The sequence below is a fragment of the Meriones unguiculatus genome, chromosome 18, assembly GCF_030254825.1.
Source record: "Meriones unguiculatus strain TT.TT164.6M chromosome 18, Bangor_MerUng_6.1, whole genome shotgun sequence".
Lineage (NCBI taxonomy): Eukaryota > Metazoa > Chordata > Mammalia > Rodentia > Muridae > Meriones > Meriones unguiculatus.
The window spans coordinates 35,174,627-35,199,445 of NC_083365.1; the positions used below are offsets into that span (position 1 = coordinate 35,174,627).

General features: G+C 40.0%; 1 protein-coding gene across 1 annotated transcript in view; it reads right to left on the minus strand.

Annotated features, from left to right (window-relative positions):
• Dcdc1 (doublecortin domain containing 1) overlaps nt 1-24,819 on the minus strand; it is a 372,774-nt gene that overhangs the window by 34,425 nt on the left and 313,530 nt on the right. The window contains 7 exon segments of the mRNA XM_060371563.1: nt 1,562-1,767; nt 3,663-3,837; nt 5,075-5,285; nt 8,143-8,310; nt 13,997-14,090; nt 20,364-20,581; nt 21,893-22,037. Of these exon segments, the coding sequence (XP_060227546.1) occupies nt 1,562-1,767; nt 3,663-3,837; nt 5,075-5,285; nt 8,143-8,310; nt 13,997-14,090; nt 20,364-20,581; nt 21,893-22,037 (1,217 nt within the window).

The window sequence follows — 24,819 nt, forward strand, 5'->3', positions numbered from 1 at the left end:
CAGATTATGTCAGAGGCAGTCCCTCTTCACATTACTATGTAACCCAATTGGACTCTGAACTGTCCTGGGCTACATCTGTGCAGGGGTTCTGGGTTATCTCTATGAATAGTCCTTGGTTGGAGTATGAGTCTCTCAGAAGAAGAAGAAAACAGAAAACAACCTAGGAACCTACCACAGAGGGCCTCTGAAAGCCTCTGCCCTACAGACTATCAATGCAGATGCTGAGCCTGATGGGCAACTGTTGGGCAGAGTGAAGGGAATTTTAGGTAAGAACTGGGAAATAGTAAGTGCTGGAGAGGACAGGGTTTCCACAAGGAGAGCAACAGAACCAGAAAATTTGAACACAGGTAAAAACAGGTAAAAACATTTTAAGACCTATTATATTAACAGACCCAGACCACTAACTTCCACCAATCCAGAAGCTACGGATGTCATTAGATAGCATCTTGGGCTGATAAAAGCTCCCTCCACTTCACTGTACTTGCCTCTCTGATGTAACCATCAATACAATTTAAATTTGCCTTGATTTATGACTTTCTTTGTTCTGTGAAACTATAAAACTGCTTTCATGCTGGAACATAGAATTTGCAGTAACCTAAATCTGTGTTCCCTAGCTACAGTTAATCAAAATGGCTCCAGAATAAACTACATCTTATCTCTTTTACCATAACATTTTCTGAAGTTTTTCTATTAACACTATATTCACTTGCTTCTCATGAAAATTCTCTAAGGAAAGTGATCATTAGTAAACTCAGTTACGAATAAGAGAACCGAGTTAAATATGGGTTCAAGAGCTTGGCCAACGTCATTTAGCTGCAACTGGCAAATCTGAGATTTGAAACTTGGCATTCTGACTCCCAAACCAAAGTTTGTAACCATAACATTGAGGACAGGAATTAAAAAAACCTCACACTGAGAGCACACTGCTATATCACACCTGGCAAGACTGGCTTTTGACAAAGCAATGTTCATGGCACAGTCCCTTCCCATAAATTTAGATAGTGAGGGACACAGAAAGATGTGGGTAGACAATTATGATATGATGTACTAAAAGTGGCAAGAAAGGGACATTCACTGGAGCTTCTAGAGTTTCACAGAAGCAGTGGAAAAAACAAGGTCAGGGAAGGAAAGGAAAGGGTAGAAAAAATACAGACAGTGAGACCTTCCTTTTAGAGGAAGAAAGAAATCCTGACTGATCTAGCAACAATTTTTTCAGTGCTCCTAGCTGATTTAGGTTCTGAGTTTTAGAACAAAAAGGGTTAGTGCTTTATAAAGTAGTTAAATTGACTACTGCTATTAGTTTTATGAATTGATTTGTTGTTTCAGCTCTAAAACCGGAATATATATATATATATATATATATATAATTTCTCTTTCTCTCTCTCTCTCATTCAGAAAGGTGAGAACACTATGAGCATCTCATTGATACCCTTTGAACCATTTACAAAAGTAGCTGGCTATAATTTTGAAATTCTTGCTGCAGTGGCAGCGTGAATCATATTTAACCTTTTCATAAAAGAGTATAAATAAAACCAACTGATGCCTGTTGATGTTAACCAACCTTCTGCATTTTGAACAGCTATCTCTTCTGTCCCAACAGACTCTGTGCTTGTCTGTTGCTCCTCAGGGTCTTCCTGGGGAAGGTTTTCACCGATAGCCCACAGAAGCAAACCACGCAAGGTGAGGATGGTGGTTCCATCTCTGGTATAGATTTTGGAAGCTGCTCTGGTGAGTTTAGGTCGTTCCGTGCACTCTGCAAGAAGATACACAACACAAGTTGTAAAGAACTGATGGGAAGGCCTAGAGAGGTGGCTCAGTTCTTACAAGCACTCACTGCTTTTGAGAGAACCCAGGTTCTGTTCCCAGCACCCATACGATGGCCTGCATCTGTAGAAAACTCCAGTTCCAGGGGCTCCAGTGGCCTCTTGTGACCTCTGGAGGTACCAGGCTTGCACGAGATGCACTTAAACGCAGGTAGGTCACATAAAAATAAAAGTGAATAATATATATTTTAAAAACACTAACAAGAAATAATGATGGCAATTGAAATCATAACAAGTTGTTTCCCATTGTAGAAATCTGAGAAAATCCTTTATTTGGAAAGAGCAGGCACTGAATAACTCTTGATGTTGATTTTTGATTACTGGCAATTTTTGATGGCTGATTGCTCTATTTAACATGAGTCAAACCTGGCTTTGGGCATTGCTGACTCTAGCTGAAGCCGAGCTGCTGATACATGCTGATACATTCCCCCATCAGACCATCCTAGTTAAAGTGTGTAGCTTAGAAACCTACTTCCATTTATTATACTACAAGATACAAAATTGCAATACTGCAAGTTGGTGAATAGTTTTGAATAAACAAAGTTACTATTGTATCCCAAACCTGTCACACATTATCACCTCTGTTTTGCAGGTGGGAAAACAAATCATAGAGCCAGCCTTGTGGGCCAACAAGATGCCCCAGAGGGTTAGAGAGCCTGCTGCAAACCTGATTATGTGAGTTTAATCTCTGGGGCCATATAGTGGAGAAAGGAAATCTACTCTCTCAGATTGTTCTTTAACATCCACACCTGCATTGTGGCACAAGTGTGGGCACATGACACACACACAGACATTCATACATAAAAATGTAAACGCAAAAAAAGACAAAAATAAAACAAACAAACAAACAAAAAAAAAAACAGAGCAGGAGGGTGCATATAGCCTTTGGTAAATCTTGGTGTTGAGTTCTGTGCTTTGCTTTGTCTGCTGAGCAACAGTGTCTCTTTTGAAAAGATTTATTTTTTGTGTTTAATTATGTTTTTCATTGTCCATCTCTGTGTGCACATGGGTGCAGATGTCCCAGGAGGCCAGAAGAGGGTGTTAGGTCCTGGGAAGCTGGATTTATGTACAGACTATTATAAGCCACCAGATTGGGTGTGGGAATCAATCTCATGTCCTCTGTAAGAGTAGTAGATACAAGTAAGTGTTGAGCCATCTCTCCAGACCTGAACAACAGTATCTTAACAAGAAAAGCCAATTGTTGCCATCACTGAGGTGAGTAAACAGGAAAGGATGGGGAGTTGGCAAGAAAACTCCATGTTGTATTTAATATTACTTATGAAATATGTTATTAAAAATATTGGGCAAGTTGTTGGGACAGAATTATCACTTTGGAGCTCTCCTCTTTCTCATAACTACTCAGCCTCTAAGACGATTACAGTCATTGACAACTTGAGGCCGCCCAACTTAAAAGTGAAGTGAAACACCTTATCAATAAATGTGTTCAGATGCTCCAAATGCTAACTGAAGTGGCTTTTTTTTTCAAACCATTCAGATGACATGCAACTTGAAGTTCATGGAGAACAAAGAGGAAAGAGATGCTCTGTTCAGCATGAGAATGAAGAATCCTGTTCGGTCTATTTTCCCTCTTGCTTTACATCTTTGCTCTGGGCCCAGTGGAAAACCAATATATTGGTTTCTCACTCTTTCTAAACTTGTGCTCAGAAAGAAAAAAAAAGCCCAAAAGCAATGCTTCTAGGAAAATGGAGATCAGTTTAAATTTATGGACATAGACAGATATACCTGTTGCTCATTTTGGGGGGTTTTCTCGTCAGGAACTGCCACCACCATTATCTCCAAGGACGGATCCAGCATTTTTGTGATAGCCACTTACCCCCAGGAAATGTCCCAGCCACAATTAACTTCCCATTCGGATACCCATTCCCATTTTTGTATGCAATTATTTTCACCACCTTCTGGTACAAAGCTACCACGCCACAGTGAGTAGCAGTGCATTCACATGTCTTTGTCCATGAAGATGACAGATGCTTTTCATATCTTAGAGTGTTTTCAGCTTCATAAAAAGCTGAAATCAGCCTGGTTAGTTTTTTAAAAAAATGAACATTTACATAATTGTGTTGTTTCTGCTCTGTTATTTTGACATGTTTCTACTCCCCATGTAAAGAAGGCTACATGTATGTGTATGCGGGTAGCACTTACACTTGACAGTGCCTTCTTCATGTATTGTAGATTCTTGACGTGGAGGAGTAAGGGAGTTGGGTCAGAATTCCTGGCTTCTCTTTCTGGTCCTCTCACTGACTCCTTAACACTTGGTTCGTCCTTTTGGCTTGCTCTGGTTTTGCTTAGCTGTTGCTGCATATTTGTTTGGATTTGGGATGGGTCATAGAGATGCGAAAGGAAGGATTTCAGAACCAAAAGGAAGCCAGGATTGAACACAACTGATACTTTCTTAGTCACTCTAGAAGGCAGTCATTCACTGGTGGCAGATGAGTGAGGAGGGCAAGGAAGATGCAGAAGATCCCTGAGAAAGATTTCCCTCACTGTCCTGACCCAGGAGCCTGCCAGAAAGGACAGGCTCTGACTATGCTGCCGTAGAGGAGTTCTTTTCAGTTACTCCAGTTACCCAGTTACCCCAGTATTTTCAAACCAAATACTGCCAGGCTTCCAACGTGACTGGTTCCTTTCTTCTCCTGGGTTACTACTTGGGTTGAGTTGACTGTCCATCATAAACTGGGATCAGGAGACAGAGGAGTGAGGTCTGGAGACAAGAAGGTAATCCCTGCAGATCAGCAGGCTGGCTAGTTGCTCACATTTCAGGGTTACCTCCTCTTTATTCTGCTGTTTAGTCACCCCCTAACCCTGGTTCTTTACACTGCTCAACTTGAAGGGAAGGAGTTTCAATGGTGCCATTTTAAGTGAAGGTCACAGGAATGTGGCAGTTAGTCCTCTCCCCTCCAGGGGTGCTAAGTGGCATTAGACATGGATGCACGAATGCTGCCACCCAGCCTGAACAGTTACAAACGGCAGCATGTCAAATCCTCCCCGAAATTCAACATGCTCACAATAACGGAGCTTTCCCTGTCAATGCGGGGCAAATGCTACTGTGCTAATTAAAGATCTGCGGTTACGTCCTACTCTAGACATGACATAAAGAGCAGGGAAAGGTGTCGGTAGATTACACCTGCAGAAGCGCCCAATTAACTTCAAGGGATGGTGCCTTTGAGGAAGGTGAAGTGGGTGAGCGGAGATGGACCAATCCAAATGCATCAATGTTGCCAAATCCTTGCCACATGGGCAGCAGCAGAGCCTGGTATGTACCTTGGCAACACTGATGACCTTGAAAGACCCTCGTCACAAGGACTTCTGTTCAGAGCCTGAAACACAGAAGAATGGAGTCCTTGGAGGCAGATGTCTCAGCCCCTTCTCTGCCCCCATGGACTGTCCGCGCGCCAGGCAGAGCATGATTTTTCCCTTTCCATCAGGTGAGAGGTAACAGTACCCCTAAAACAGCAGGAAAGATGCTCCCAAGTGGGTGTTTCTTAACCATGAAAGCTCTTTTACAGAGCTCTTCACAGCATAAGGAAAGTATGTTCGTCATCATCAAATGCTACACTTAAATCCACAACCCAAATGCATTATGCATCTAACAATTAATTCTTACACTTATTTATTTGGTGTGTTTATGCTGGGAGCGGGGGCCAAACATGGGTGGAGGTCAGAGGCTACTTTGCAAGAGTTAGTTCTCTCCTTCCATCACATGGGTTCCAGGAATTGAACTCAGGTCCTCAGGCTTAGCAGTAAGTACCTTATCTGTGGAGTTATCTTACTAGTCCCAATAAATTTTTAAAAAAATATTTAAGTATTCCTGTGGGCTACATCTGAGCACGGGGTCTAGGTCATCTCCATGCATGGTCCTTGGTTAGTGTATCGGTCTCTGCAGGACTCCCTGGGCCCAGAAGTTTTGGCTTTGTTGGTCTCCTTGTGGAGTTCCTGTCCCCTCCAGGTCCTTCTATCCCTTCTCCTCTTCTTATGTAAGACTCCCTGCCCTCTGCCCAAAGTTTGTGTATGAGTCTCTGCATCTGCTCCGATATGGGTCTCTAAGTAAAGGGAGCAGGAGCTGCTTTTGCCATGAACTGGGCAGCCTGTTCTTTGATCACTTCTCCCTGGCAGGGCTGCCTTGCCAGGCTATAGAGGAAGAAGATCCAGGCAGTCCTGATGAGACTTGAAAGACTGGGGTCAGATGGCAGAGGAGGTCTCCCCCTTTCAGTGAACTAGGGGATGGGTAGAGGGGGAAGGAGGAGAGGGAGGGACCAGGAGGATATGAGAGAAGGGACTACAGTCGGGTTATAAAGTGAATAAATAAATAATATTAATAATAGTAAGTATTTTTAAACTCTGTAATGATTATTTAATATCAGAGACTCTAACTTTTGTACAGCATTAAGATTTCTTTGATGAATGACCAGTGCTTCTTCAGGGATAGGAAAAGTACATATAACATCTTGTATATAAGGGACATCTTGCTGTACCAAGAAACTAGATAATCAATATTGGAGTTAAGGATTAATATCAAAAGGATACAGAAGGCAAAGTGAAGGAATCCCAACTGTCTCAAAAAAGGACAGTTTGAGACTAGAAAGGATCACATTTGAAACAGTTAGACTGTTTTTGAGTATATAAACTCCCAGGAGTTTATAATAAGGCTACAAATTTGAGTAAAGAATGAAAAGGGCAAGGGACCTCATTCAACATTACCAGAAATGAATTATGGTTGGTAGGCATTTGACTTGAAACTAACAGTGGTGGCTCTTAGTGTAGCGAATTCTTTCTAAAGATGGCCGTAATAAAGCCATTCCAATCTTGTTTGTGTGCCCTTTTGACTGGTGACGCTGCTGCACCACTTGTCAAGAAGTGTAGTGTTTTTCTCTGTATCTCCCCTCCGTGATTGTGAGCTGGCTCAGTCACCGACATTGGCCCAATGACAACAAAAGTAAAAGGCAAGCAGTTGCACGAGCGGGGGTTTGCACAGTGGAGGCTGGCCTCTACAGCGAACACTGGAGACCTGAGGCCACACTGTGGACTCAATTGTGCCAACGTTCTTGAGGAGTGAGCAGGGGGAGAGTCAATGCGTGGCTACAGACTGATCATAACCACTTTAGAGGCTCTTTCAAGACCTGCAGAGCTGGCCGGCAGTGCTCATCCCAAATTGCTATCTCACAAGGGTATGTATTTTAGTTGATGTGCTATGTTATAACAGAAAAGTGGAGTTACAAAAAAAGAAGTAGGTATGTCCTCTGCCTTTGCCTTCAAACCATACTTTTGGATACTGAAATACCTATATGGGAAATGATCTTATTATAACTTCAGTTAATTAATGTGGAGAAAACAGTATAATGAGATAAAAGTGACTAATTTGAAGCAAAATGATGACATTGGATGAATAGACATTGAGGAATTTCCAAATATGGGAACAAGAAGAAATTAATTCAAATGACTAAGAGCATCAGGACAGCTAGGTATAGGCTTCAGATACCTAAGTATATGAAACACACAGAGAAACCCATTAAGGTTCTGAAGAAAAAGGTTAGCAGAAGTCTAATAACAACTCTAGTGTGTGTCCCATTTATTGAATCAATGAGGAAGGAGAAACAAGTCAAGGGATGCTACAAGGAAGCAAATTCATATGGACCATATGAACAAGATCCCAGCTGAGACCCTTCTTTGAGTCTTGACCCAAGCTGACAAACAGAAAAATAGATTTTCAGGACAACCCAGGATTTTGATTAAAAAATAGTTTATTACGTTGCTCAAATATCATTGTTAATTTTGTTGATCATGACAATGGCATGGTGATTATGTCAAAAATGTTTAAAATTATATGATTGCATATTTAATTTAGAGGTAAGCTAATATCATATCTGAGATTAGGAGAAGTAACCCAATCTTGGTCACAGCTGATTGTGTGTGATGGGCAAATCATGGTTCACTGTACAAATGTCTGGCTTTAGAATATGTATGAAGTTGTCCACAATAAAACAAGTAGTTTTGGACAGACTATATAATTTATCTTACTCCTCATAATTTTCTTTCATTCTTTCCTAATGAGAATCCCGGAGTATAAGTGATTTCCTCAAAAATTAGTATTCATGCAGACATGGTAATACACACCTGCTATCCCATACAGAGAGAAGGAGGGTGGCAAGTCAGAAGCCAGCTTGGTCTTTGTAGAAAGACTGCTGGAAACTAACAAGTTAGTGCTCAGCCTGTATGAATTTAAGCTTTACCGTGGGGAAAAACTTCTTGCTTTATTAAATGACCCTATTTTTTTTTCCATCTGTGGGAAGAGGAAACTACTTACAGGTTGATCAATGTTTTCTTTAGTGACAGAGGACGTGCAAAGGCCAGAGGAATTCGCTGCTGTGATTTCCTTATCCAGGGCTGTGCTGTGAAAAGCTATGAATGTTCTTTTATTTTCCATGTAATGCCACTTTTGATTGGCAGCCTCATTGCTGTATGGCTTATATTTCTAGAAAAACAAAAGAGAGCAATAAAATACAGACTCAAATAGATAGATGAGTTTACAAGATGGCATAGCGAGTGTTTTTCTTTTTATTGTATAAGTTTAGAAAGTACAATTACTCATAAATTATTGTACAATGATAATTACTGTCCATATTTGAGAATTACATAAATATTTCATAATGTTAAATACATTGTTTCATTCACAAAACACTAAAATATACAATTTTGTAACTCTATTATTTTTTATATTTAACATTCTTTTGTGAATTTTCTGACATTTAAAAAAATATTACTCATTTTATCTCAGAGATAGGATGCTTTCTAATCCTGAATAGTTAAACCTGCAGGTTTAAAAAAAAAACATTCCTTATAATAAATGACATCAGGAGATGTGTGTGTGTGTGTGTGTGTGTGTGTGTGTGTGTGTGTGTGTGTAAATATATGAACATTTCTTTAGCATTCTAAAACTTCTAAAAGGATTATTGATTAAGGTCATTTAAAAGATTATGATATTGACTAAGAAAAGTTTTTAGAAAGATTATTTGGCTTTCTCCATCACTTCCAGTATGTTAATTTACATATTATTTTTTGATTATTACAATTTATTCACTTTGTATGCCAGCTGTAGCCCTCTCCTTTGCCCCTCTAAATCCCACCTTATCCTTCGTCTCCTCCCATGTCCCTCCCCGAGTCCACTGATAGGGGAGGTCCTCCTCCCCTTCCATCTGACCCTAGCCTATCAGGTCTCATCAGGACTGTGGCCTGGTAAGGCTTCACTCCCCTCCGGGGGAGATGATCAAAGAGCCAGCCACTGGGTTCATGTCAGAGACAACCCCTGCTCCCCTTACTAGGGTACCCACTTGGAGGCTGAGCTGCCATGGGCTACTTCTGTGCAGGGGTTTCAGACCATCTCCACGAGTGGTCCTTGGTTGGAGTATCAGTCTCAGAAAAGACCCCTGGACCCAGATTTTTTTGGTTCTGTTGCTCTCCTTGTGAAACTCCTGTCCCCTCCAGGTCTTTCTATCTCCCCCTTCTTTCATAAGGTTCCCTGCATTCTGCTCAAAGTTTGGCTATGAGTCTCAGCCTCTGCTTTGATACCCTGCTGGGGAGAGTCTTTCAGAGGCCCTCTGTGGTTGGCTCCTTTCCTGTTCCCTGTTATCTCCCTCTTCCATTGTCATCCCATTTGCTTTCTGAGTGAGGATTGAGAAACTTCCCTAGGGTCCTCCTTCTTATTTAGCTTTTTTAGGTGTACAGATTTTAGGATGTTTATCCTATATTATATGACTAATATCCACTTATAGGTGAGTATATGCCATGTGTGTCTTTCTGCTTCTAGGATACCTCACTCAGGATGATATTTTCTAGTTCCCACCATTTGCCTGCAAATTTCATGATTTCTTTGTTTTTAATTGCTGAGTAGTATTCCATTGTGTAAATGTACCACAATTTCTGTGTCCATTCCTCCATTGAGGGACATCTGGGTTGTTTCCAGATTCTGGCTATTAGGAATAAAGCTGCTATGAACATGGTTGAGCAAATGTCCTTGTATACTTGCATATTTTGGATATATGCCTAGGAGTGGTATAGCTGGATCTTGAGCTAGCACTATTCCTAATTGTCTGAGAAAGGTCCAGATTGATTTCCAGAGTGGTTGTACAAGTTTACATTCCCACCAGCAATGTAGGAGGGTTCTGCTTTCTCCACAACCTCTTCAGCATGTGTTATCACTTGAGTTTTTGATCTTAGCCATTCTGATGGGTTTAAGGTGAAATCTCATAGTTGTTTCCAAGATGAGTAAGGACACTGAGCATTTCTTTAAGTGTTTCTCTGCCATTCAGTATTCCTCTATAGAGATTTCTCTGTTTAGCTCTGTGTCCCATTTTTTAATTGGATTACTTAATTTGTTGCTGTTTAACTTTTTGAGTTCTTTATCTATTCTGGATATTAGCCCTCTCTTAGGTATACAGTTGGTGAAGATCTTTTCCCAGTCTATAGGCTGTCATTTTGTTTTGATGACGGTGTCCTTTGCTTTGCAGAAGCTTTTCAAGTTTCATGAGGTCCCATTTATTGATTGTTGATCTTAGAGCCTGTGCTGTTGGTGTTCTCTTCCGGAAGTTGTTCTGTGCCAATGAGTTCAAGGTCCTTCCCCACTTTTTCTTCTAACAGGTTTAGTTTTTCTGGTTTTATATTGAGGTCTTGGTTTTTACTTTTGTGCAAGGTGATAAATATGGGTCTATTTGCATTTTCATTCATGTAAACATCCAGTTAGACCAGCATAATTTGTTGAAGATGCTTTTTCCATTGTATGGTTTTGGCTTCTTTGTCAAAAATCAAGTATCTGTAGGTGTGTGAGTTTACTTTTCGATCTTCTTTTTTATTCCATTGGCCCAGCATCCTGTTTGTATGCCAGTACCATGCAGTTTTTATTACTGTTGCTCTGTAGTACATCTTGAGATCAGAGATGGAGATACCTCCAGAAGCTCTTTTATTGTTCAGGATTGTTTTAGCAATTTCTGTTTTTTTGTTTTGTTTTGTTTATTTTTTCATATGAAATTGAGAATTGTTTTTTCAAGGTCTGCAAAGAATTGTGTTGGTATTTTGATGGGAATTGCATTGAATTTGTAACTTGCTTTTGGCAGGATGGCCATTTTTACTATGTTAATCCTATGGATCCATGAGCATGGGAGATCTTTCCATCTTCTCATAGCTTATTCGATTTTTTTCTGCAGGAACTTGAAGTTTTTTTCAAACAGCGCTTTCACTTGCTTGGTTAGAGTCACACGAAGGTGCTTTATGCTATTTGTGTCTATTGTGATGGGTGTAGCTTCCCTAATTTCTTTCTGAGCCCTTTTAACTTTTGTATACAGGAGGGCTACTGATTTTTTTTTAATGAATTTTGTATCCAGCCACTTTGCTAAAGCTGTTTATCAGCTGTAGGAGTTCTTTTCTAGAATTTTTGTGGTCACTTATGTATAATATCATATATCTGTGAATAGTAATACTTTGACTTTTTCCTTTCAAATTTTTATCACCTTGATGTCCTTTAGTTGACTTATTGCTCTAGCTAAGACTTCAAGTACTATGTTGAAGAGATATGGAGAGCGTGGGCAGCCTTGCCTTATCCCTGAATTTAATGGAATTGATTTAAGTTTCTCTTTGTTTAGTTATTTTGTTGGCTATAGGCTTGCTGTACATTATCTTTACTATGTTAAGGTATGTGCCCTGATATCTCCAAGACTTTTAATATGAGTGGGTGTTAGAATTTGTCAAATGATTTTTGGGAATTTAAGGAGATGATCATGTTTTGTTTTGTTTTGTTTTTTCAGTTTGTTGATATGTTGGATTACATTGATGGATTTCTGTATATTGAACCACCCCTGCATACCTGGGATGAAGCCTACTTGGTCATAGTGGATGATATCTTTGATGTGTTCTTGTATTCGGTTTGCAAGTATTTTGTTGAGTATTTTTGCATCAATATTCATAAGGGAGATTGGCCTGAAATTCTCTTTCTTTGTTGGGTCTTTGTGAGGTTTAGGTATCAAGGTGACTGTAGCCTCATAGAATGAGTTTGATAATGAGCCTTCTGTTTGTATTTTATAGAATAGTTTGAAGAGAAATGGAGTTAGCTCTTCTTGAAGGTCTGGTAGAATTCTGTGCTGAAACCATCTAGCCCAGGGCTTTTTTTTTTTTTTTTTTTTTTTTTTTTTGGAGGGGAGACTTTTGATGAATACTTCTATTTCCTTGGGGGATAAAGGACTATTTAATCTATTTACCTAATCTTGATTTAATTTTGGTAAATGGAATTTATCAAGAAAATTGTCCATTTCATTATATTTTCAAATTTTGTGGCAATAGGCTTTTGTAGTAAGTACCTATTGTTTTTATGTTCTTTCCAAATGTGTACAATGTATCCCCAAACACCAGATCACTAAGTGAAAAAAACAGCAATGTGTTGACATTTCAAATATGAATTTCATTGGTATTCAATGAAGTGGTTTTTTTTTTCAATAACTCAGCTGAATACACAACAGAAACTGGATGTGTATTTTAATACTATTGTTTTTTAAAATTTATTATTGTTTTTTATTTCCTGTGAATTGATGTTTTACCTACATGTATGTATTTATGAAGTTGGTGAATACCCTAGAACTGGAGTTACAGACAGCTTTGAGCTGCCATGTCAGTACTGGGAATTGAACCCCAGTTCTCTGGAAGAATAGTCAGTGTTCTTAACCACTGAGCCATCTCTCCAGCCCTGTTTGTATTGTTATAGAATGTAATTTTGTTAATGGTACACCATTGTTGAGTTATCTCAAGTGTCAAAAAAATAGTTTCAGTGTAACGTGATGTAAGCTGGTAGGCTAGCTACAAATACCCATGTTATGATGCCTCAAGGAACTTTATAACTTACAATAAATACTTTACCTTGTAAGAGATTAATAGCCAAGAAGTCCTTAACACTAATTTAATGGATCAGACAACAGAGCTCCCTCCAAGGTTTGGAAATACAAACGCTAAATTCTCAGACAACAAGAAGAGTCTAACAGCATTACCCTGAAGTGGCTCATTTCCATGATTTTACAGATACTTTAACATTTTCTCACAAACTTATCATTTAATACATAAAAAATGAAGCACCTGCAATTAAAAGACATCTTGAAAGGTAATCCAAATTACCTTATGATTAAGTTTATTCCTTATAAAATAAGACACATTGGGGTGACATTAATATCTGCAAATGCTATGAAAACAATTAGGCAACCAATTAAATGTGGAGCCGTGTGAGGTTTAAGCTCCCTGCTCTGTGTTGAAGAGGCACCCGACAAGAATCATGGAATGTTATGTGCTCCATGTCTTCAGAATAAATGTCTAGTCCTTGTTCATCATGAGGACAGAAGACGTAATTAAACAGCACTCAGAGTCCATCCAGGTTGCTGTGTCCTCATTTCAGATTCCAAACTACAAAACAAGTTTCTTTGCTAAAAGCATGGAGTAAAACAAATGTTATTTGGAGAGAATTATTCTGTTCGATGAAAACCAGGGTGGAGCTTTCAGGAGGTGAATGCAGAGCTTGGATCTTCCTAAGCCATCTCTTGGCCTAGCAAGGAAAATCCATTTACAAGTGTTTGGCAGAAGAAAGCTTCCTGGGTCTGCACCCAAGACTCGAAGTGAAACCTGCATTAGAGGCACCGCAAGCGGGTTGCTTAGAATTACCGCTGTGGGCTCATGACCAACAAAAAGATTGACCAGTTATTTTCCACCAGTCTCCAGACCAGGGGCCCTTGCCTGTGCTCCCTGTCAGTGAAATGGCACCTAACGGCCATCACCTCTGAGGTTGCAAGCTCTATGAATCCTGTAGGGAGTGTTTCTGATGCTTGCCAGTGTGACTCTTCTAAGTGCCCCTACCTTAAACTACCAGCAAGCCTACAATCGCCATTAATCAGAATGAACCGAATTGAGAGGAACCACAATACGCTCAATTTAAAGTCTAGGCATAGTATTACAAATATAGACGTATGTATATATGTGTATATATATATATATATACACACACACACACATAAATTTTTACCACTGAGACTTAAGATAACAATCTATGACAGCTGTTCTCTGTAACAAAAAGGCGTGGAGCCTCCTTGCAGTGTCATGAAAGGGCAAGGCTTCTTGTTGGCCTGTGCACATCTTACCTGAATAATAACTGGATAGCCACGGGTTTCATTTTGAGCCTTGGTCATATTCACTGCCAGCGCAAGGTCTGGATTACTCACTAGGTGGAAGGTCCTTAAAAAGACAGAATTAATCCCATTATATAACATGTTGTTATTAATGTAAATAGAATTTCCATACATTTCTGCTATGTGGAAACCTAAGTCTCTTTATGTATCATCAGCTAATCAGAACAAATAAGTTATGACATTCTGATTTAGATATTACCAAATATCCACTAAAATACCTTACGTAGAATTTATAAACAACAGTTCATGTTTTATCAGAGCTTAGCAATTCTTCATAACCTATTTTCCCTATTTAAATCATGGTGTGTTTTTTTTTCTCTAGATTGTACCCACTCTGATATATCTTTATGGCCCATGTTGCTATTACTGAGAAGCAGTAAAGATGATGAAATGGTTTTTGCAGTTATGCTGCATGGGATGGAATCCTGAGTCCATGTCTTAGTACTGCATGGCATATAAACAACTCGATGCTTCAATTTACCCAGCTATGTATCAGAATAATGCTCATGCTGTGGGAGTCAAGTGAGTTAATACAAATGAAGGTAAATGTTATAAGGGAAATCATTAGTTATAACTATGCATTGCTGTGGCTTTTCAATATATTTTACTGGGGTTCTATTCATGGTTCAACAGTCAAGACACAGGCACTGGGAGGATCACAGCTACCTGTAATTCTTTTTCCAGGAGATCTGATACCTTCACTGGCCTCTACAGGCACCTGCACTTGTGTGCATGAACCCACACAGAGAGAGACACATAAGGAACAAAATAAATCTTAATATATATATTTTGCATGAGATTCTTGTGTTTCCAAAAAAGATCTTTCCAAAGTCCAAAATACATGTTGAAAATTTAAAAAGTTGTGTGTGTGCACCCACACGCACGCGCACACACACACACACACACACACTTCTATGGAGGCCAGAAGAGGGAGATGGACACTTTGGAGATAGAGTCATAAGCCATCAGATGTGAATGCTAGGAATCAAACAGCAGTGGGGTGGAAGAGTGGAACTGTTCTTAGGTGCTTAAGCCATCTTTCCAGCCCCTATGTGGATTTTTCTAAAAATTTATTTGTTTACTTATTTATTTATTTGTACGTGTGTTTTTCTGCATGTATGTATGTGCACCATTTGCATGCTTGCTGCAGGTGAAGGTCAGAAGAGGTGACTTTATCTCCTGAAGCTAGAGTAATGATTGACTGTAAACCTCTGTGTGTGTGTGCTAGAAACAGAACCATCATCCTCAGCCAGAGCAACCAGTAAATAGTACCCACCATGGAAACATTTCTTCAGCCCCTATGCTGAATATCTTTTTAATGACTTTAATTTTTTATATTAATGGTTTTATTTTTATTTATTACAATTAATTCACTTTGTATCTTGATGTAGCCCCCTCCACCTCCTCCCACTCCCACACATCCTCTCTCTTCTCCCCCTATGTTCCTTCCCTAGTCCCCTGATAACAGAGGTCCTCCTCCCCTTTTATCTGACCCCAGCCTATCAGGTCTCATCAGGGTTGGCTGCATCTTTATGATGCTGGTCTAATTGGATGTCTACATGTAGAGAAATGCAAATAGAACCATATATATCACCTTGCACAAAACTAAAGTTCAAGTGGATTAAAGACCTCAACATAAAACCAGACACACTGAATCCATTAGAAGAAAAAGTGGGGAAGAGACTTGATTTCATTAGCACAGGAGACAACTTCCTGAACAGAACACCAACAGCACAGGCTCTAAGAGCAACAATCAATAAATGGGACCTCATGAAACTGAAAAGCTTCTGTAAAGCAAACGACACTGTCAACAGAACAAAATGACAGCCTACAGATTGGGAAATGATCTTTGCCAACCCTATATCTGACATAGGGCTGATATCCAGAATATATAAAAACTCAAGAAGTTAAACACCAACAAAACATGTAATCCAATTAAAAAGTGGGGTGCAGAGCGAAACAAGAGAATTCTCTGTAGAGAAATATCGAATGGCAGAGAAGCATTTAAAGAAATGTTAACTGGCCCTTAGTCATCAAGGAAATGCAAATCAAAACAACCCTGAGATTTCATTTTACACCCATCAGAATGGCTAAGATAAAAAACTCAAGGAACGACACGTACTGGAGAAGTTGTGGAGAAAGGGGAACCCTATGCTGAATTTTAAAAGTGATCTTGCAGCTAGTACAAAGCCTCCTTGGCTGAAAAGCAAAATTAAAATGACTAGGTGAAAATCTTCATATTAGTTTCCTTATATCACTTTAAAAAACTAAAGCAAGGAGATAACCTAGAACCCCTGCACAGATGTAGCCCATGGCACCTCAGTGTCCAAGTGAGTTACATAGTAATGGGAAGAGGGAATGCCTCTGACATAATCTGATTAGCCTGCTCTTTGATCACCACCACCTGAGGGGAGAGCAGCCTTACCAGGCCACAGAAGATGACAATGCAGCCACTCCTGATGTCATCTGATAGACTAAGATCAGAAGGAAGGAGAGGAGGACCTCCCTTATTAGTGGACTTGGGGAGAGGCATGCGTGAAGAAGGAGAGGAGGAGGGTGGGACTGGGAGGGAAGGAGGGAAGGGCTTATGGGGGGATACAAAGTGAATCAAATGTAATTAATAAAATAAAATTAAATTAAAAAAAAACAAAAAACAAAACAAACAAACAAAAAACCTAAAGCAAACATTCAGGACTTTTGTCTGAATAGTAAAACCCATTCTTTATTTCTTCTTTATTTTTATAAACATGGTTACATTAGAGACCAGTGGTTGCATTTCTGCCATTGGAAAGCTAACTCATCTTGAATATAAAATGTAATGATGTGAGAATGAAGGAATGGAGACTGTGTAGGGATGTATCCATTATAAAAAAAATACATTTTTTTCTAAACACTTAAAAAGTTCCAGATACCTTATTCAACTTTTGAGCGTAAACACAGCACATCCTTATTTAAAGAATTACAAAATTCTGGAAAAGAGGACTTTTTAAAGCCCATCATATTTGTAAAAGATGATCATACCAATCTTTCAACATATTTTCTCTTCTACTGTTAGTTAACAGGGTACCACTTAATGTCCAAAATGGACATTTAATTCTATGAAATGCCTCCTCAGCATTTACCAAGGCTTTGTCCTGCAAGAGCGTGAGTGTTCCGTGCAGCTGTGCTCTGTGGGTTCAGCCATTTTCATAGTTCACCTCTTACATGTGTACTTCCAACTCAACAACATTTCAGTGAACGCATGATTGTTGATTTCCTGCGGTGACCCACCGAAATGCCAACATCAGCTACCTCACTACCTAGAACAGATCCACCTGTGTCTTCATGCTTTGGACTTAGGCTTATCTTGATAGCCCTGGGATACAATGTTCCCGCCTTCGTGTTTGGTATACAGGCTCTTTATGCAGAACTTTCATAAGCACAAGTTTCCTATAGAAAGTAAATACTTCTCTGCTATGATCAAGTAACAATCAATAGTACTGTCAACAAAGGAAAAGGTAAAAGCATTTTAACCACCAACTACCCTCACTGTCCCATGGCTTGACATGGGATGCCTCAAGATGACAAAGCTGTAGAGTTCCAGAAGACTGAAAGTGACTTTGGCGTTACCCAAGGCTAGAGCTTTCAAACTCAATGTTGCTCATAGCCCAACAGCTAGCAGAGTTTCAGACAAATTTCTCTTTCTATTTTTCTTTAATCAACCTCTCAGTTCCTTCCTTTCCAACACCCAGAAGAATCAATGACAACGCTGAACAGGACTCAGAACCACAGTTCTCTCACAATGACAATGGAAGCATTTTCAAGCTTGCTTAAGTAAGAGCACAAAGTGATTCCCCTTATGTATTTAACCGCACTAATCAGCCATGCTTGCATTCAAATTTAAGTATGAATATTATGGTTTCTGTGGTTGTGTTTCTTCAAGATTTCTCTGTGTGTGTGTGTCTATATTTGTTTCTTTTGCTTTTACTTTGGCCCTTTGTCTCTTAGTCGTTTGTTTCATCCTTTTCCAGTTTGTTTTGTTGTTGTTGTTTATCTTATTTTATTATTATTTTCAGATGTCTGTTTGTATGAGGGAGAGAGGTGGTATGGATTTGGGTGATTGAGGAGTCAGTGAAGATCTGGGAAGAGTTGGGGGAGGAAGAGATCATAATCAAAAGATATTGTACAAAAAATCTATTTTCATTTTTATAACTAGGACTTTATCATAATCCAAAGACAAATCAGAAAGATGAGCTAAATATCATACATATCTTGGTGGCTCTAGGATGCTAGTTACATAGGAACAAGAACCTTGTACTTTTTAGTTCTATGCTGAAGTTCTACTCCTAAAACAATGCTTTCAGTAAACTGTAGCATTAATCTATGGCGGTCGGGATGCAGGATGTTATTTAAATTTTTCTAAATTTGCTGAGACTTGCTTTGGGTCCTGATATGTGGTCAGTTTTTGAAGAAAGTTCCATGGGCTGCTGAGAAGAAACTGTATTCTTTAGTGTTTGGGTGGAATGCTTTCTAGAGGTCTGTTAGGTCCATTTGATTTATGATCTTATTTAACTCCAGAGTTTATTTATTTAGCTTTTGTCTGGATGACCTGTCTGTTGGTGAGACTGTGGAACTGAAGTCATGTCAGGGTCAGTATGTGATTTTTAGGTGTAATAACATTTCTTTTATGAAATCGGGTGTCCTTGCATTTGGGGTGTAAATGTTAAGAAGTGTAGTCTCCTCTTGGTGGATTTTTCCTTTGATGCACAGATAGTGTCAGCTGAGCGAGTGAATTATGCTCCATATTACTAGTCACTTGTAGGAAGAAAAGCCCATTCTCCTTGCTCCTCGTTGCACTGACAGCATAGCCCTGGTAGATGCAGTAAAAGAAACACTTCCGGCAACTCCGTCCAGCAAGCTGATCTCCAGCTTTCCCAACACACAACTCAGGAGTATTTCTTTCTGTCTCTGCCACCCGTACTGGAAAGGGCAGGGTAGAGCCAGCTCCTTTCCTGTGGTGCCAGGATCGCTGATGCTGCCTCCCAGAATCTCTTCGATCTCACTTAAAATGCAAAGCCCTAAGCCATGGGCAGTGCAGCTTGCCAGAGGATGCAGTTAGTCACAGCTCCTTCCCAATAGAAAATGTTTTGTCTGGATGCTTGGACAAACGTCCTGTACAGTTTGCAGCAAACTGAGGCGGTCCCATTATGTGTAATGGTAGAATTTTAAGTAAAGCCCATCAAACAAACAAAAAAGGAAGGAGTTATTTTTTTTTCTTGTTAAATGAATGTTCAAGTGAACACAAAAATAAAGAGAAATGTTGTAACGAAGCATCTTGGACCCAAACACTGTCAATATTCTGTCTTGTTTAATCTCAGTGAAGTGATTTTTAATTTTTGCCAGAATGTATGAATTGTTTACTTTTAATTGTGTGTATAAATACATGTCTGCTCTATGCACACGTGCAGTCAGGTGCCCATGGAGACTAGAAGACGATGTTGGTCCTTTACAGTTAGAGATACAAGTGGTTTGGGGCCCACTCCTCTGTAGGTTCTGGGAACTGAGAGCTGGTCCTCTGCAAGAACAAGTACTCTTCCCTGCCGAGCCATCCCTCTATCCCCTCGCTAGGAGAGCTAAAACAAAGCTGACTGGAAGATACTGTGTTTTTAACTCTAAACATGATATACACTTTAGTGATAAGGACCCCCTTTCTATCCCAACATTATCACTGACCATTTTTTATATGCAACAAGATGGTGATATTGTCTTGATATCATCAGATACCCGAATTGTTTTAGGTTTCTTCTGATCTTCTCAGTAGAATGTTTTGAGCATTTCAATCTGGACCCAAGGCCAGGCACTGAATTACGTTCCTACATTGAATAAAGCAGGAAGTCATGCTGACTGTATGATTAGAAATCACTCAAGTTATTTTTATCAATGAAAAACTGGGAAGGCACCTATGTGGGGAGAGACAGGGACCGAGTAAAGAAATGTCCCCAAATATTTCAAAATTGGAAATACTTTAGAATTCTTATTTGATTTCTTTCTGTCACAAATACAAATTAGATGCTTATCTAGTCTTGAGCCAGTGGCCAGGTAAGGCTAAGTAATCAACAGATCACTGGTCTGAATCTAATGGTTGAGAAGTCGTGGGTATCTAAAATTCTCATTTACTTCCCTGTCTCTTCTTTGACTAGAATAAAAAAAATTCAGCCAAGTTAAATAGAAAATCTGGGGCCCTCAACTATATTCCTGCTTGCTGTTTGGAGTCCATGCCAGACATTTCAGGGTCTCATTCACAGTTTGATGTGTAAATCTCCCAATGGAATGGGTTTACCCGCCATCTTTCTTGTGTATCCAATGTTGATGACTATCATCAGATTTCTTCTCCACTAAAATGACCTCTGTGCTTGGCTGGAATCTGGAGCCTTGTACCCCTAGGACCAGTTGAGGAGCAGCAAGGCAAATGATTTGCTCGTCTCTGTATTCAAACTCCTGGTGACATGGCTTCTGCTATCTGCTGTGCTTTGGGAAATGGCTAAGGTGAAGGAAACTCTATTAGTGACAGGAAATTAGCCACTGGAAGTGTATATACTGGAGATGCTCTGTTGGTCAGAGCTCCCCCATAGGCTGTCAACCTTATGATGGTAAATATTCCAGGAGAACAGTACCAAGGCCGTCAGCAGTGTGCCTTTAAGCCAGTATGGAAAGTAGAATTGCGGGGCTGGAGAGATGGTCAGCAGTCACATGTGCTGGCTGTTCCTTTAGAAGATCTGAGTTTGGCTTGCAGCATTCAACAGCTATATCATAGACACCTCAACCTTCAGCTCCAGGGATTCACTGTTCTCTTTTCACCTCCACCAGCTTGCACACATGGTATATATTCACACACACACACACACACAAATTTAAGCAGAATCCTGAGCTTATTTTTAGGAAAGCAGTGAATGTTTATTTAAGAGAATATTTGAAGAATTCGCCAGCTAAGGGAAGGATGGTCAGACAGAGAGGCAATACAGCCAAGGAAGAAAAGGTGAAATCTAAACAAAATAAGGAGGAGGAGAGGAAGTGTGTAGAATGAAAGCAGTAAAATAATGGTGCTCTGTGCAAACTGAAATAGTTTTCCTTCTCTTGCTGCTGGGCTCTGAGCTCCAAAATTTTCAATAAAGAACTGTCACAAGAGAACAAGAATATGCCAGGAAGTTCATTTAAAGAAATCTCTTCCTTAAGGACATTAAAACGTTAAACAGATGTGTGACACACTATAAACATAAAAAATGCGTTGACATATTCATCTAAAGAGCTCTGTAAAGCCCCTACTCTGTGCGTGGCCTAACACTGCTAAATGTATGAAATGATTTAACTCACATGTGCTAGTAACCAAGATAATGTTATACAAATGTGTAAACATTGAAAAATACAATGTATGTTATGTTCCTAACATTTCATTGGACGATGACCAGAACAAAATGTTTAAATTGGAAAATTGTATCTTTCTAGCTTCTAAAAGGCACTAGGGGCATCTTATTTAAGTGTTTAATAATTTATCAATGAATATATAATATATTCAATGAATATAAAGGTTCAAATTCTATTCTAAGATCTCAGGAGTCAAAGGCAGATGGAACTACTGTTTAGTAGAAAAGGTACATCAGACGCCAAGACATTGTATCACCCTGCACAGGATAAGCTAAAGGGGAAAGAACCTACCCTTCCCACTGGTCACAGATGCTTTGATCAGTATCACAAGACAAAAATGTGCATGCTGGCACACGCAGCAGCCAATCAAAGTAAGAATGTTAAGAAATGTGCTTGTACCAGCATGAGGGAGTCTACGGCCAGACAGAAATCCCTTGCAAATTTTACCTGTGTTTCATTTTTAAAGAGCTCTTTCTCCATTTTCTTTGGAAGGCTGTAACCATTGGCAAGGTTGTATGAAGGATCCTGCTAAGCATATTTGAGCATCCTGCGACAGGCTTCCATGAGGAGATGGGCTCTCGCATATGAATCTTTGTCAAGATGCAGGAGCAAAGTCAAGTCTAAGAATGGTGACGTGTGTTCACAGAGTCTTCAGGTGCAGCCTGACCACAGCCTACCAGGTACTGGTGCTTCTGAAAATCATATTTACAGAGGAGTGTCTAGACTTGGAAATGAACACCTCATTGGTACACAATTTAGATCTTTCAGCAGAAGCCGACAAATAAAATCCTTCAGTCACATGATAAATAGCACTCATTTTTGTTATTTTAGTTTTGAAAAATGGGTCCATGTGTTATATTTTAAAGTCATATTAAGACCATTAAGCAGTGGTTTGAGCAATCCACGTGAACATGAAGTGACACTCCTTACACTAGTGTTACGTGGGTCCTAATTTTGCCTGAAGCGGTATAGCCCAGATGATCGGGTTGCACAGGTTATGGATGTTAAGGAATCTTCCTCTCAATAGAGGACTTTAAAGTGACTCAAACCACAGCTGCACACATGCTTTTTCATCAAGAAAAGTACATGGAAACTTTTTAATTTAGAAGTGATGATTTGAATATGCAAGACAAAGATGGATGGTGGTAGCAGCCACTCTTCGGACCCATGGAATCTGAACCCCAGTTGTTGTTTGAGCACACTTAACTTGGGTGGGATCAGGACACAGCATTATGAGGACTGTTTTGCTGAGGGAAAAACATCCAGTGTGTTTCAACCCTAGCATGCAACTGGGGAAATCATGTTCTTTCTCTGGGGTAGGTGTGCTCACCAAGGTGGTGGTGGAAATTTGATATAACTGCAAGCATTATCAAATGACCAAAGGCTTCCAGGGCAACACTGGTGCTAACACATCTGGCTGTGTACTGGGGCCTTTCTGCCTATGGATACGAGATTGGATTGTAGTCAAGGCCTTCGCGGCACAAGCAACTTCCCACTTCAGCCTATCCCTAGTGGTTGAAAATACACTACTGCCACCTTGTGTTTCTCAAAGAAAACACAGCCCTGCCACCCACACCCTGAAAACAGGTCCGTGTCCTACTTGGAATTTCCCAGCCTTTGATATTCCTAGTAAATCAAATGTAGTCAAGTCAACTCTACAAAAGCCTTTAAAAAAATCTATCTTGTTTAAATAATTAACCAAATCACTTATTCATAAAATGCCTCTCCATTAGTTATTCATTCCTTTAGCTGATATTTACCTAGCATCTTATGAGCCAGGTATAGAATTCTTTGTGTTGGGTACAGTAATAAGCAGCATAGGTAGGTTCTTGGTTCATGAGACTCACATTGCGCTGGGAAAGAAAGGATAATGGACAAGGAAATGAACAACCAGAACCAGTGTCCACACTGTGATGGGATCTGGTGTGCTTCAGGGTGGAGTCCTCTCAGAGGCCATGCTAAAAGTGAGGGCTGGGGAGAAATCTCCTACGTAATGAAGAGCATTCTAGTCTGAACCAAAAAAAACAAACAAATAGCAAACCAAGAATACATTTGATTCGTTTGAGGAGCAGGAAGATTCTGATGTGACAGGGTGAGTGCTCAGGGGGGTCCATCCACACAGGGTTCGGGTGTCAGGAAGGGACAATGTCTGCAATGCTGGGAGAAAATGAGAAGGCCATCCCCAAGTCCTGTGCTCTGATCAGCAGGGATGCAGAGGTCTGTGCCCAGGCTCTTCTTCACCCAGCTCCTTACAGCCTCTGTTGCACATCACTCCACAGAACCCAGCAATGAGAAAGGCTCGCCTTTCACCCTGAAAATGCACATACAAGAAATGTACAGGCTGATCAGGTTATATTTAGGAACGTATGTGCACATACATTTGTGCATGTGATAGTGAAAAGATTGGTCATGAGTTTGAATGAGAGTGGGGAGGAATATAGGGGAGGCTTGGAGGAAGGAAGGAGAGTGGAGAAATGTAATTAAATTGTAATCTCAAAAAGAAATGAGAGTCTCTTTTAGATTTATGTCTCAGAACTTGCTTCACTGATGCCCTTCCTCTTAGGTCACCTCACTCCAAAGACACAGGACTCTGGAGAAATTGCACAGTGACTTTCTAACATAGATTTCTGTAATCACAGACATCTTACCAGACAGGAAGGAAGGAACACGAGAAAGGGTAATGAAGGGTGTGTGGCATGGAAGCCCAAGGGCGGGGGGCATATGAGAAGTAGGTGACTAACCAGAGCAGGAGAGGGTAGAGAAGGCAGTAGCGGAGGGGGTAAACGTGAGTAACACACAATGGGATGAAAGTGTGAAATCATAGTAGCCAAACTGATGAGTTTCCGTGCTAACTAAAAAATAAGTTTAAAGAACAATTAAATGAAAAAAGAAGATGATGTGAAAGAACCAGTGAAAATGATGTCCAAAGAGGGACAACTTGGTACCCTGAAAAGCCTTGAAGGACAATGGACTGTCAGCTAGAAAGGAAGCATGAGCTCAAGGGACAGAGAATTCTAGGAGTTAGTTATCAAAGCGAAACGGGCTGCCCTGTGAGCCAGTGACACCCCCGGACACAGGGAATCTTGGAGAGCCTAGGGCGCAAAGACTACTTGGGCTGTTTGGGAGAGAGTAACGCTGTGCTGAGTGCTGTAAACTCCCTTACCTTGGGGACTCGGGCCCTTGATGTGACTAATTCAGAACAAAGCAGATCTTTGCTCTTAAAGATGTTTCCCTTTCCTTGCTCTATTTTACCCAAGTGCAGCCTGGTAACACGCAGAGACCAGAGAAAACATTCTTCAGAGGAATGAAAGGATAGTTAGGGAAGTTTATGTCCAATTCCTAACTCTCAATGGTTCAGAATGAGTCAGTGTTTG